Genomic DNA, 13,890 nt, shown 5'->3' on the forward strand with positions numbered 1-13,890 from the left:
GGAGCCCCGCCCCGGGGGCGGGCTTTGCTGTGGAATCCGGAAAGGGACGGTCTGGTGCGGAAACCTGCCAATCTGCGGAAATTTACCTCCAGTTGGAGACCTCAGTAGACCCCAAATGCGCTGATTAGATGGTGAGCGTAAAGACGGCGGTGCCTTCAATCGTTCATCACACCTTATCAGCAGATATTTGCCTCCTGAATGAGTCTCTCCTCTGCCTCCTCTCCTCCCCAAGCCACTCATCCTCAGCGCCTTGTTAACCCCAGTGGCCACCTGGTAGGGTTAGAATGCTTGGCTTGGCTACGGTGACTGAAATGACCGCAGTTTTTATTTAGATTTCTGGCACTTCTAAGAGACTATTGAGGGTTTCAGTTGTCTCAGGCCAGCGTTGTTCCCTCTGAGACCTAGGGGTATGAGAGTTCTCCAAATACAAACCTGGGTAGCATCTGCTGTGGCTCTCCTGTGTTCTGGATTGACGCTCCTAAACCCCACTCAGATTCGTTTCCAGACCTACTTCCAACAGTGCCAGCAGCTTCCGCTCAGCGTTTATGCATCTCTTGTACCCAATTATTTCTACTTAGTTTACTTCTAGATTCTAAATTTGCTATCTATATATATTGTCCACGATTTGGAAACTAAAGATGGAAAAACCAGCCAGACTCTTTCATTCTTACTACTTTTTATTAAAAGCAGCTCAAGCCACAGTTTCCCGCTCCAAGGTTTCCCCTTTAACCGGACCTGCCTCTAAATACTTCAGATTTGTGGGCATCCGAGTGGGATGCCCGGGAGCTCTGCTTGACTTCTGCACTCCAGGAAAAACAAGGGTGGTTGTGAGGTTGGGGATTTTGCTCAGTGATAGAGCCCTGGGTTCGGCCCTCAACTTCGAGAGAAAAAAAAAAAAAAAAAAAGAAGGAACAAGGATCAGTCTTTCAACTTAGCTTTCACATAGGTTTTTGTTTGGTTTTCTGCTGAAAGAATTGCAGTAAAAACACTGCAGTAAAAACTCCATAGGGCCATAATTAGATCAAATTTACCAAATAATCTGATATTTAAATGAGAAAGCTGATTATCAGTAACAGTGTCACTCGGAGCTGGTCACCAGGAACCAGTCTGAGGAAGATTGGAAAGGGTTGGTTGGATAACAAGGCTGAGGTGGCCAAACCAAACGTGAGATGCATGTGGCTAGTTATGTAAAGATATAGGTTAATAAAATGAAAACTAACAAAATTTAAAATGCTAAAACTATTTACTTTGAATTTTGAAGAATTTAAAATGTCAGCTCATAGCAAGAATCTAGAGTGTTGAAGATATTGATGGTAATATTAGAGCATAGATTATACACTTTTATGAGTAAGATTGTTTGTAGAGAAAATAGTGAAGTGAGTGGGTTATCAGAATTTTCCCTTTTTCTTTTCCATATCTAATCTCCATTTTTCTACCCCTTCCCACCTCGGAAGGCAGAGAGAGGAGAGAGAGAGAGAGAGAAAGAGAGAGAGAGAGAGAGAGAGAGCCTCCTGCCTCCTGCCCCCTGCCCCCTGCCTCCTGATGGATTGGGTCTTTGGAGAACCTGACAGGAGGAAGGAGAAGGCTCATGACTAGCTGGCAGATGACTGCTAGTGGACGTCCTCTGTGGCAATGAAGCTAACAGAATCTCTGTGAGGCCTGGGATGGTCGGCTGACATCTGCTGAGGAAGCTGTCGTCCAAAGCCCATCATGTTCTGGGACTTGAGGGAACAAAAGGACAATTTCAGTGTTCAACGGTACTAGCACAGCCTTATAGCCCCACCCTTTCTTCCTCCTCCCCACTCTGTCTTCTTCTTCCTCCTCCTCCTCCTCCTCACTGACCCAGTAGTGCTCTTGTTTCCCAATCCCCATCCTTTGTGCTATACCCATGTGGTATATGTTGGCTTTGAAGAACAATCTAATTGAGACTGGGAGGACTCCTAAGAATATACACGATGTGCATTTGCTTTTATACTGAGGGCTTTTCAGCATACAGTAACACAGGTTTGATGTACTTGGAGTGCCTTTTATCCCTGGTTAAAATTTTTCAAATTTGATTTTTTTTCCCTCTAATTTCACCTGTCTTGATTCTGATAGGTCATTTAATTTGGATGTTACCCGCTGGAGAAAATTGTTTTCTGAACCACCCCCAAATTGTTTGGAGATGTATCTTTCTCTATTCAGTTCTTCATTTATAAAGGCAGAAAACCAAACTAAACCAAACCAGAAACATCATCCCCAGCTATATACTTGGTATTCTGTGTTTGAATTTCCTCCCCTTCACTTTGAGTGTATGAAATTTTAATACATTTACTGAATTCAGTATATTTTCAAGTGAATTGAGAATGAAATAAGAAGTAAATTATACAATTTAAAGTATTTAAAACTATAGAATTTTTTTTTTTTTAAATTTTGAAGTGCTTGTTCATGTTGGCTCACAATCATCTGTAACTCCAGTTTCAGGAGATTCAGTCTTTTCCTCTGACCTCTGAAGGCACCAGGCATGCATGTGGTGCAAGTCAAAATGTGCATACATGTAAAATAACTGAATCTAACAAAATTTGTAGGAATTTGATCTGATGATGTGTAATAATTTGGTGGTAGGCTGTCTGACATACTGTGAATGGTGACCTGTCTGTACCTCGCCCGTCTAAGCCTTTGCATGTCTGCAGCTGCATTTGCACGTGTGTCAGGGACCTACACTGGGCATCCTGGGAGATTCAGCTTCCCAGTGCTTGAGTCCCCTGAACTCTGTTGAGAGATGTATTTACTCAGAGGAAAGAGATAAGAAAGGGGAAGCATGTGGGGTTCGGGTCCTGACTCAGCTCAGTGACATCATCCTGAGAGAGAAGACAGTTGTCTACACCTGTGCTGGATTCAGCATCTCCAAACCAGTGGCAATGGAGGCACTAAAACTCACAGGGCAGTGTCTTTGAGGTCATCTCAGAGAGAAGATGCAGAATGCCCCTTCCCCTTTTCTGTCTTAACAGCTCTGTGATTGGTCTTGCTTCTTCTTTCCTGGCAAACTTGAACTCTAGACAAACCACTGGAAGGTTGTTTAGTGGTTGCTCTACAGCCTGAAAGAAACTTGCCCAACCCCAAGGCAAATTCCCGCCCCCCATAGGTTCATATAATTTATTAGTTATCACACAGCTTTAAAAAAAATCTAACACACTAATAGTACAAAATTAAACAGCATTTTAAGTTATTCCCACTGAAGAAGATGAGGCATAATTGCCAGAGCTTGATGTCAGTCTAGGATCTGGGATGAAGGAAGAGTGTGAAACTAAGCAAAGAAAAAAACAGTCACTCACTCACAATGACCCCATAAGCCAAAGTTTTAAAGCCTTTACACAGCTCCATCCTCCAGACCCCTTCGTTGGGTACCCACCTCTGCAGAGCATCCTTTGTCCCGCCGTAACCTCCTCTGTGTGTACACCGTATTGATAAGTATGTGGACCACCATCCTGGTATTTCTTTGGTATTCAAACTGAGTCCACTTGGGATGGCTTGGGGTACTATGCTTGGGTTCCTAATCCCAATCTCAGGTTCAGTGGGACCGAGTAGAATCCAAATTAGCAAACTTAATCCCCAGTCAGGTGATGTGCAGAGGATGTGGACTTGCCCTGGGGAATGTGAGATGTTTTTAGGGGTCCCCAAAATACTTGGAGCCACTCAGATTGGGCACGGAATATGGTGCTAAGCTAAATTGCTGAAGGATGCCAGTATCCCCACTGGCTGAGGAGACGGCTCGTGGAAATCTTGTTAGAAATGAAAAGGCCAATAAAATATAGTCTGGTGGTAAGAAAATGGTAAATGACAGACACTAAAATAATCAGATATGTGGGTTGTGGGGCTGGAGAGACGGCTCTGGAGTTAAGAGCACTGGCTGCTCTTCTAGAGGATTTGAATCAGATTCAGCCCCCATATGATAGCTTGCAATCGGCTGTAATTCTGGTTCTAGAGTGAGAGAGAGAGAGAATGAGAATAGGTGGTGCTTAAATCCCCAGAAAAAATTTTTATAGTTAACTCCCAGTCTTCTTATAGGGTTTAGGGAACTTTCTTTTTTCTTTTCTCTTTCTCTCTCCTCCTCCTCCTCCCCCTCTGCCTCCCTTTTTCCTCTGACCTTTTTTCCTCCACTTTTTGTTGTTGTTGTTGTTGAAACAATGGTCCCTATAGCCAGGGCTGACTTGAGCCTGGACTGTTGTTATGTAGCCCAAGGACGACTTTGAACCCATGCTGGGATCTCACATATGGGTCATGCCTGGTTTTTATATGAGGGCTGCAGTTGGAACCTAGTGTTTCTTGCATTTGAGCTAAACATCTTCTGGTCAAGTGGCATCCCCAGCCTGGCATGCTAGCTTTTTTTTTTTTTTTTTTTTTTTAAAGAGTTAATATATTAAATCCCTCTCTCTCTCTCTCTCTCTCTCTCTCTCTCTCTCTCTCTCTCTCTCTCTCTCTCTCTTTCTCTCTCTCTCTCTTTCTCTCTCTCTGACACACACACATATGCACACACTCAATTTTTTTTAAAGATTTGTTCTATTATTTTAAATTATGGGTATGTGTGTTTATCTGTGCATGTGAGTACAGTACCCTCAGAGGCCAGAAGGGGGCATTAGCTCCTTGAAACTGAAGTTCTAGGCACTAGGAAGCTGTGTCCATAGCAGGGGGCTTTCTGAACCCTCCCTATGGCCGTACCTTTTTTGCCAGTTAACATTTTAGCTGTTTTATACAGCTGCTAAACATTTGTTCATATTTTAAAGACTCGTTCAAATCTAACTTAGTATTCCCCTCCCTTATACTCTTTTGACATAGTTTATAAAAATCTGCATTTCCTCTTCCAACCCTGGTGACTTCTAGCTATAGAACCATATATTAAGTATATATCAGGGAAGAGTTAAGAAAGGGGGACGCCTGTCTTTTGCTACGGATTTCAGTTATTTTGTTGGGAAAATTACAGTGTCTTATGTTCAGAAAATGTACAATTTCTTATGTAAAAAGTATGACCAAGATTTCTATTAGTTTTATCTTTTGAAGCTTTTTTAATGTTTAATGGGTAATTTTCTTTAACAGAGACTAGTTTTCTACTGAAAATATGAAAGAAAGGAAGAAAAAAGAAAAGAAGGAAGGAAGGAAGGAAGGAAGGAAGGAAGGAAGAAAGGAAGACAAGGCCAGGCATAGCAACACACACCTTTTTTTTTCTTTTTAAAATTGACTTTACATCCCTATACATGCACCCATCCTGTTCCTCCCTCCACAGCCCCTCCTTTTCCCCCTCTTCCTCACCTCTGAGAGGGAGGAGGGCTCCCCTTGTAGGGTTGTAGCCCCCAACCCTAGCACACAAATCTCTGCAGGGCTAGGAGTGGCACACACATTTAAAATCAGTACTAGAGAGGCAGAGGCAGGTGGAGATCTGTGAGTTTGAGGCCAGCCTGGTCTGCCTAGTGAGTTCCAGGATAACCTGGTCTGTGTGGAGAGACCCTGTCTCAACCTGGACTCCCCGGACAAGAAAAGAAAAAAAAAAAAAAGAAAATAGATTTAGTCCATATTTTAATATCTCACATAGAACGAATGCCTATTTTGTGGGAGCATCGAATTCAGGAAATAAAACAGGAATAAAGGTGAGAGCTGTATGAATACTCAGAGGGTGACCCTTCCTGGTTAGGCCTTTGAGTCCATCTGAGGCCCAGTATCGGCACAACATCAGGCAGGAGGGAAATACACTTCAGAAACTGCAGGGTATTAATTCTGCTTCTTCAGTTCCCTCTGTCCCTTGGAGACTTCTGGGATTTGGATCTCTGTATCCTAAGCAAGCTACCCAGTAACTGGGTCTATGTTTTTCAAGGACAGAAAAGTCTGTAGCTTATGATCGAAGTCGATGGCTCTGAACTGAGGCTCCTTGTACTTCTGGGTCATCTTGGAGCTGAGGTACGTTATGAGTTCACATCTTTCCACAAACTGCTCCATCTTCTTCTTGTATTTTTTTCTTGAATATTCAGAACCCTTGGGATTAAATGCTGTAGAAAATGCCACAGAGTTGTGAATGTTTTCTGATAGGAGGTTAGCAAGCCATTCTACAAAGGAGAACTTCATATATAACTAGACCTCACCCAATTGAGGGGGAGATGGTCCCATCCCACATAGGTTAGAGGGATGTCTATCTTAGATCATAATTTTCTGGTTCACTTTTCTCTATGGCATGGATTTTTGAGTTCGGATTGTATTATTTATTACCCTGGTTTTATTTATTACATTATTAATTTTATGGTGTTAGGGACTGAACCTAGGGCTTCACATATGCTGGGCAAAGTCTCTGCTTCTGAACTGCATCCCTAGAACTCTGCATTTGTTTGAGAGACGGTTTCACTGTGTAGCCCTGGCTAGCCTGGAACTTGCTATGTAGACCAGGCTGGCCTTGAACTCACAGAGATGTGCCTGTCTCTGCTTCCCAAGCATTAGAATTAAAGGAGTACACCACCATGCCTGGTTTAAAGTTTTGTTTTTGAGACAGGGTCTTACTAAGTTGTGTGGGCCGTGCTAGAGCCAACTCCACAGCCCAGGCAGGCTTTGATCTTAGTAATCCTCCCCAGCCTCCTGCTGGGCTTTTACAGGCCTGCGCCACAGGTTCAGTGCACAGTCCTTGGTTTAAAAACTGGGGATTTCAGTTTTGATATTTTTCTATAGATTTTTACCCTGTATTCCACTGGTCCCCTCCCATGCAAGCGATAATCAACCCAGTTTAACAACCCCTTCTACCACATGTGGTGCACCACGCCTTTCTGAATAGGGCGGCGTACCTTTGAGATGAAACGCTATGTAAAGGAGCACGGACCTCCTCACACTTAGGAAGGGGAGCTTGGGTTTCAGGTTCCCTGCCGCATTCATTGCCTTGATCAGGGAAGTTGCTGTCCCCTGCAGGTGAGAGACAGTTTAAATCAGTGTATATTTGAGTTCAAGTTCATTCTTAATGCAGATAGATAAAAGCCCTTTTCTTTTCATCAGATAGCCTTCCTGGGATGGTGCTGACTAGAGAGCCATCTAGTCAACAGGAAAGAAACACACTACATTTGATGAAGAAATGAAATATAAACGGACATAATGCCGGCTAGTGGTGGCCGTGTGCCTTGAAGTTAACAAAGAAAGAAGGGATTGCCTTGGCTCATCTGAGTGGTCGGCACTGGTGGCCGGCCTCCTACTCTGTGTTTTTGGCCACATGACAAGCAGTCCCAGAGACCACAGTGTCACTGTGGCCAAGTTCCTAAAGCCATGAAGGTAAAAGAGAGAGGCCTTCTAATAAAGCAGGCGGCCGTGTCAGAACACGCCTCCCTGCGCGAGACACGCTCCCCCCCCCCCCCCCCCCCCCCCGCGTGATCTTCCTTGGCATGTCAGCAGTGAGCCCGGGAAGGCTAGCTTTGTCTCCGTTTCTCCTTTTTGGTTTTCTTTCAGAATTTTTTGAGGCATTCTTGCTATGTAGCTCAGGTACGTGTCATTGAAGGCTACCTTTCTAGGGAAATTGACAAAAATAAAGTGCTCAAGAAGTTGGGACAAAGTTGTAAAACTGAGTTTTTGACATTTATTTTGCAGGAAAAAAATTAATAACTTTAGAAGGCTAGTGAGATGGCCCAGTGGGTAAAGGTTAGAGGCCTACGTAAAACTGGAAGGAGAGAACCAAGTCTGCAGAGTGGTCATCTGACTTCCACACATGCCATGACACATGTCCCCCTTGTGCACACCGAGTGTATGCACATGCACATGGAGCGATACACACACACAAATAATAATTTAAAAAATTAAATAAATTTGAAATAAATTTGAAAATTTGACTATGACAAATTTTACTACCTTTAAAAATAATTTTATCTAGATGAATAAAATGTGATTTGAACAGACAGCTTAATGTGGATTTGAGATAAAACATGGGTTTTGTATTTCACCTATCCTGGTACTGTGACTTAACTCTTTTGCAGAGTAATTTAACCTTTGGGAGGCTAACACAACATTTCCAAACATTAAAAACAAACAAATAAACAAACCCCAACAACACTAAAATTAAAAAAGACGCTAAACTCTGCATCCAGTTTATATGTAAATAGGTTTAAGACAATCCATTCTCTTTTACTATGGTGCAGCTCCAGGCATTAAATATAGGAGATCACAGAGTTTATGTTAACGGCCATCTATAAATGAAGAGTGGTTTACTACTTAAAATCAGAAAACTGGGCTGGAGAGATGGCTCAGTGGTTAAGAGCACTGACTGTTCTTCCAGAGGTCCTGAGTTCAATTCCCAGAAACCACATGGTGGCTCACAACCATCTGTAATGGGATCTGATGCCCTCTTCTGGTGTGTCTGAGGACAGTGACAGTGTATTCATATAAATAAAATAAATAAATCTTAAAATCAGGAAACTTTGCCTGGAACCTCACTGTATTAAAAGTGGAAGTTACTGTTAGAAGACACCCCTGAGTTCTTGTAACATGTATCATAGAAAGCCACACAACAGAACCTGTTCCAGATACCCAGGCAAAGGCAGACTGGTGAGGTGGATGGATTCCTTCAGCGGGGGAAGTTTGCGTGGAAGCTTCTGGTCCCAGTATTGCATTGGCGACCTAAGAATACAAAGCTGTTAGCCACGTGCTCACACATTCATCCTGTGCACACAGACACAAGGATGAGACAAAGCTCACTGCTTGCTTTACCTCCCGGAGGAAGACTGGGTGTCCTCGAAGTTTCTTTTGCTGTTTGATTTCACACGGTCTCATGTAGCCCACTTTGAGCTAAGAGCAACTTTGAACTCCTAATTCTTCTGTTTCTATCCTGAGTCTGGGGAGTGGCCACCATACCTAGGTCTGGGGTCCCAGTCTTGATCACCTATTTCAGATGTTGTACTTTTCACAGCAATTATATTAAACCTTTTTTATTTGTTACAAAATTTGAATTATCTAAGTGGCACCTTCATTCCAAAGACGCCTGTGCTCAGGATAGAGGGCACCAGAATGGAGCTTTCTCCAGCGGCTGCTGATCAAGATCAGAGCCAGACTCAGGGTCCTCTTCCCAGCTGCTGCCTCCTGTCTAAGAGCGGTCTGCACCCATCCTCTGAATCTGAGCTGTACTCTCTTGTGGGTCCCTTACTGTAGCTGTGTTGCTCTCTTCCGGCCTCTTGGCACATCCTTCTTTATTGGATCCTTCCAATGCACTTGCATTTCAACATTCTCAGAATTCCCACATAAAGAAAAGAAAAATACCTGAATGTGCTGACCTGTAAACTCAGATCTCAGGAGGCAAAAGCATGCTAACCTGTGCTACAGAGTACATTCCAGGCCAGCCTGGGTTATGGAATGAAACCTGACCACAACAACAAACCAACCAATCAACCAGCCCCACCCCTAACCCCCTCCCCCCAATCAAAACCAAAACCAAACATAGTAAATTCACCTATTCACCTCCAATCCTGCATCTAACAACTAACACCTCTAACACCATCTAGCAACTAACACCTCTCATGTTTTCTTCAGCCCCGAGCCCCTCTAGAAGTGACAAGCTCAGGCACAGCTTCTGTTTACACAGTGTTTTTCTTTTGGAACCAGACATGAATGTTTAAAGTCACAAAGTTTGAAGGGATTTGGTTTCTGACTTCTTGGGAAAAGCTGGATGGATGGTTGGAAGTGATACGTACCAATCCTGTTGGTTCTGGTCTGACTCGCTTTCCTTCGCAGCTTCCCCCCTGGCTGCTGCAGCTGTGTGCTCCTCTGGGTTGGTTGGGAGCCTCTCCACTCCTCCAGGCTCCCCCAGTTCCACTTGTCAAGACAACCCTCCCCCCATCCCCTGTATCAGGCTATAAGCTCAGTCTCAAGTAAGTGTCAGCCCTAGTCTAGCTTCACTTCCCAAGGCTTCCTAGAAGGTTCCCTCCCCCAGGTCTCTACTCTTCTTCACCTTCACCTCTGTGGTGTCCTCTGACCATGTGTGCTGGTGGGAGGAGGGTTTCTGGTGGAAGAGGGGAGGTTCTTGGGATGTGAGTTCATATTCCATTTAGAATGACTGTACTGAAAACATCATTTCTGCCTCCAGCCCATTCTTAACACCCCATGGAGATCTCATTCCTAAGCAGAATGGGCTCTGACACTGACCTAGCTTAGAGACAGGCTGCTGTTACAGCTCTTGGGATAAAGTCTGAATGCCAATTGGTGCTTTTCCTTGGCCTTCTGCACTTTACCCTGCCACTATGTCACAGCCAGACACGATGGTGATTTCCTCTCAGTTCCTGTGTCTCCAGGGGCAGGCTGACTGCAGGCCCATCAGCTTGGAATCTGGCTCTCAGTCTCTTACTCTAGTCCATTCCCAGGCCTCACTCACAATCCAACCATGCCAGAGTACTAGGCCCTTCCTCACTCTTAGGGCCTGTGGTGGTTTGAATATGCTTAGTCCAGGGAGTGGCACTATTTGAAGGTGTGTCCTTGTTGGAGTAGGTGTGTCACTGTGGGCATGGGCTTTAAGACCCTCATCCTAGGTGCCTGGAAGCCAGTCAAATGAAGATGTAGAACCCTCAGCTCCTCCTGCACCATGCCGGCCTAGAAGCTGCCATGTTCCGGCTTTGATGATTATGGACTAAACCTCTGAACCTGTAAGCCAGCCGATTAAATGTTGTCCTTGAACCTTGAGTTACCTTGGTCATGGTGTATGTTCACAGCAGTAAAACCCTAAGACAAGGCTCCATAATATCCTGTTATTGTCAGGTCCTCAAAATCTATCATACATCCTAGAGCCCCAGTACTTATTCACGTGTGTGTGTGTTTATGACTTTCGTGTGTGTGTGTGTGTGTTTATGACTTTCGTGTGTGTGTGTGTGTGTGTGTTTATGACTTTCGCGTGCGTGTGTGTGTGTGTGTGTATTCACGTGTGTGTGTTTATGACTTTCGTGTGTGCGTGTGTGTGTGTGTATTCACGTGTGTGTGTGTGTGTTTATGACTTTCCTTCCCTTCCCATCCCACAGATCCAAGCATGGTACATGAAACACAGATGACAATAAACATATTTATAATTTGGTGAATAATCTCACCTCAAGAATTTCTGGAGTTTTTCTTCAGTCTCACAAATAAATATGCGATCCCGATACTCTACCGCATACTGGATGTCACCAGGCACTAGGGCTTCATATCTGAAAGATCAAAAAACCACTGCGAAATTAATATGTGTTGTATAATTAATATGTAGTACTGTGTGACTAAAGTGTACTGCATGTCAAAAATGTTTCATTTTTCTACGAGTGCGGTTCAAGGAAGACAGGAGCATTTCCCTGAGTAATGAGCGTGTTAAGACGTGCTGGGCTGGAGAGACGGCTCAGAGGCTAAGAGCATGGGTTGATCTTGAAGCAGGCAGTAGAAGTTCCCAGCACCCATGGTGGGTGGTTCCAAGAGATCAGATGCCCTCTTCTGGCTTCTGCACCTGCTCATGGCGTTAGTTCTCTTTCTGGGTGATGTAAACTAACAAAGTTCTCAAAGGGAAGTGCTTCAATGTAGTATGAAACATAATTGAAAACAATATTTGAAAATCAGATTATATTAGTTTTAAAACGTGACTTTCTTACTTAGCTTACATTAGGAAGAGCTGATTTCCGCTATGAAGTGGAAAAGTTAAAAGGTGCCATTCAAGATGAGATACGTGGATCTCTGGGGCTTGCTGGATGAGGGACCAATCCAGCTTGACTTCTGGTTTACACATGCACGTGTGCGCATGCACACACAGACACACACACAGACACACAAACACACACACATGTGCACGCACACACGTATGCTCACACACATAAATGAGAACAAGAATAAATCCTTAGAACGGTTGTCCACTGGCTCTGAGCAGGGCATGTCTGTCCCATGAGTGTGAGGACCTGCCTTTGTTTTCCATCCTGGTAAGTCACTGGGCAGTAGCCCTGCAGCTCAGCACACTTATTGAACAAGAATAAATCCTTAGAACGGTTGTCCACTGGCTCTGAGCAGGGCATGTCTGTCCCATGAGTGTGAGGACCTGCCTTTGTTTTCCATCCTGGTAAGTCACTGGGCAGTAGCCCTGCAGCTCAGCACACTTAGGGAAGCGACTCTTCAGCTCTGACAGCGTCAGCCTTTTAGGAAGCATGTCATCTGGCGGGAGTGGATGCGGTGCCAAGGGAGGTACGTACAACTCTGGGTCCTTCAGAAATTTCTATTAAGAAAAGAGGTGCAGCAGCGAAAGCAGTTAAAACAGCAATAACTCACCAAGGACACCATCACTGGAGGCTATCCAGCCCCTTTCCTGTTGCAGTGGTCTTTCAAGCCATCTGAGAGGAGTTATTGTAATCTCTCCCATAAGAAGTTTCTCAGGACAATAATCCCAAGCAATTAAAGTAAAAATATACTACTCTTCTTACGTAAAAATAGACTACTTTTAGTTCTTACTCTACGACAAGGACTGGAGGGTCTTTAGACATCTGCCAGCCTATCTCTGCCCTTTGGGTCCTCCAGCATCTGTAGTTGCTCTGCAAAGGGCAAAGGCACAGAGTATCTGCATGATTTCTGCTTTGAAACTTCTGTGATTTTGCTATGAGCCAGAAGAAGTAAGCTCCCTTCCCAGGAAAGAAATTAAAATTCTCATTCTTCAGAGGAAAATCAAGTATTCGGGTGAGGGTTTATTACTGTCTTCAGTTACAAACCCTTATATATTATCCAGTCACAGGCATCAAAATGTTGGGATCAGTACATGCTTGGACTTTTAAATCCAAGGGTACAAGTAGACCATTCTCCATATCCGTGGGTTCTGAGGCCTCAGACTCTGATTGGACATATTCAGGAAAACACCTTTTCTTTACTGAACATGTATGGTATTTCTGGTTTTCATCATCCCCTGAGCAGTTCAGTGTGACAATGAACTGGCATTCCCAAATTTGGCAATACCAAATACAGTGTGAATCCCACATGGCATTCACACTGTATTTGGTATTATGAGCCATCTAGAAGTGGCTTAACAGATGAGGGAGGATGTGTGCAGTTAGCTTATATGCAAATGCCACCCTCCTCTGTACTTGTGCATCCACAGACTCTGGGACTCTTGGAGGGGATGTTTTGGAACCAGTCCTCACAGATGCTGGGGATAACTGGGAAATTCTAGTGTCTCCTGTGTTTGTTTGTTTCTTTCTTTCTTTGTTTTAAATATGGAAGACAACAGCCAAGCTCTTGTTTCATTCCTACTGACTTGCGCTTTCCTCCCTCGGCCCTTGAAGCTGAACCCCTGGGTGTCTCTCTGTAGGATGAATCTGGTGATAGCTCCTCCCTTGGTGACACCCAACGGTTGGCTTTCCCCGCCTCATAGGCTACCCATGATCCACCACTGACCAAAGCCTTCTAAATATGTCTGGGTGTTGGGTAGTCTCAGGGCTACCCTTTGAGTTTCTCACAGATCCTTGAGTCACAGGCTCCAGTGATGGGGTTCCTGGTCCCAATTCTCTGAGCATTCCCAAGGGTGCCTGTTTTTCTCATTTGATGAAGCTCAAGACACGTAAGTTTCTTTCCTTAATGAATATTTATGTGAGAAACAGACGTACGTTTAGCTTTTCCTGCGAGCTCATTTTATAATAGTGTCCCCTGAACTCTGCTGCAAACTCCAAGCTGCTAGTTACAGAGCAATCAATTAGTTCATTCGATTCTGCTAGGCTGACAGGGCAGAACTGTTTAAACTCTCCCAGGCGCGAAATCAGCTCCTCGGGCGTGATGCATAATTTGTCGATGCATGCGGCTTTCCCTGTTATCAACATTAACTGTTACTATATGTTTTCACAGGAAATACAGTTATTAAACATTAAAATAATTTCAGTTAGACGCTATGCATTAAAATTCTAAACGATAGAGTACAAACTGTTACTATAA

The 13,890-nt window shown here is 44.0% G+C and overlaps 1 protein-coding gene and 1 long non-coding RNA gene across 11 annotated transcripts in view; one reads left to right on the forward strand and one right to left on the reverse strand.

Annotated features, from left to right (window-relative positions):
- Positions 1 to 11: 11 nt before the first annotated feature.
- LOC143435304 (uncharacterized) lies at positions 12 to 7,348 on the forward strand. 3 transcript variants are annotated; one of them, XR_013105486.1, is made up of 4 exons: positions 27 to 131; positions 1,455 to 1,757; positions 5,846 to 5,928; positions 7,003 to 7,348. It is a non-coding gene; the product is annotated as an uncharacterized LOC143435304 (long non-coding RNA). The 3 variants fall into 3 exon arrangements; XR_013105487.1 differs by lacking the exon at positions 1,455 to 1,757 and having other exon boundaries at positions 12 to 131; XR_013105485.1 differs by lacking the exon at positions 27 to 131 and having other exon boundaries at positions 138 to 1,757.
- Ak9 (adenylate kinase 9) overlaps positions 5,534 to 13,890 on the reverse strand; it is a 134,202-nt gene continuing 125,845 nt past the window's right edge. For 4 of the 8 annotated variants that reach the window (XM_076917161.1, XM_076917159.1, XM_076917160.1 and 1 more), the window contains 6 exons: positions 13,569 to 13,765; positions 12,024 to 12,193; positions 11,055 to 11,153; positions 8,505 to 8,607; positions 6,798 to 6,912; positions 5,534 to 6,017 (listed from right to left, as the gene is read on the reverse strand). In XM_076917161.1, the coding sequence (XP_076773276.1) occupies positions 5,815 to 6,017; positions 6,798 to 6,912; positions 8,505 to 8,607; positions 11,055 to 11,153; positions 12,024 to 12,193; positions 13,569 to 13,765 (887 nt within the window). In that variant the 3' untranslated portion in view covers positions 5,534 to 5,814. The remainder of the gene's footprint in view (positions 6,018 to 6,797; positions 6,913 to 8,504; positions 8,608 to 11,054; positions 11,154 to 12,023; positions 12,194 to 13,568; positions 13,766 to 13,890) is intronic. The other 4 variants (XR_013105481.1, XR_013105480.1, XR_013105483.1 and 1 more) reach the window with 3 other exon arrangements.

The sequence above is a fragment of the Arvicanthis niloticus genome, chromosome 20 (assembly GCF_011762505.2).
Source record: "Arvicanthis niloticus isolate mArvNil1 chromosome 20, mArvNil1.pat.X, whole genome shotgun sequence".
In the NCBI taxonomy this organism is placed as follows: Eukaryota; Metazoa; Chordata; class Mammalia; order Rodentia; family Muridae; genus Arvicanthis; species Arvicanthis niloticus.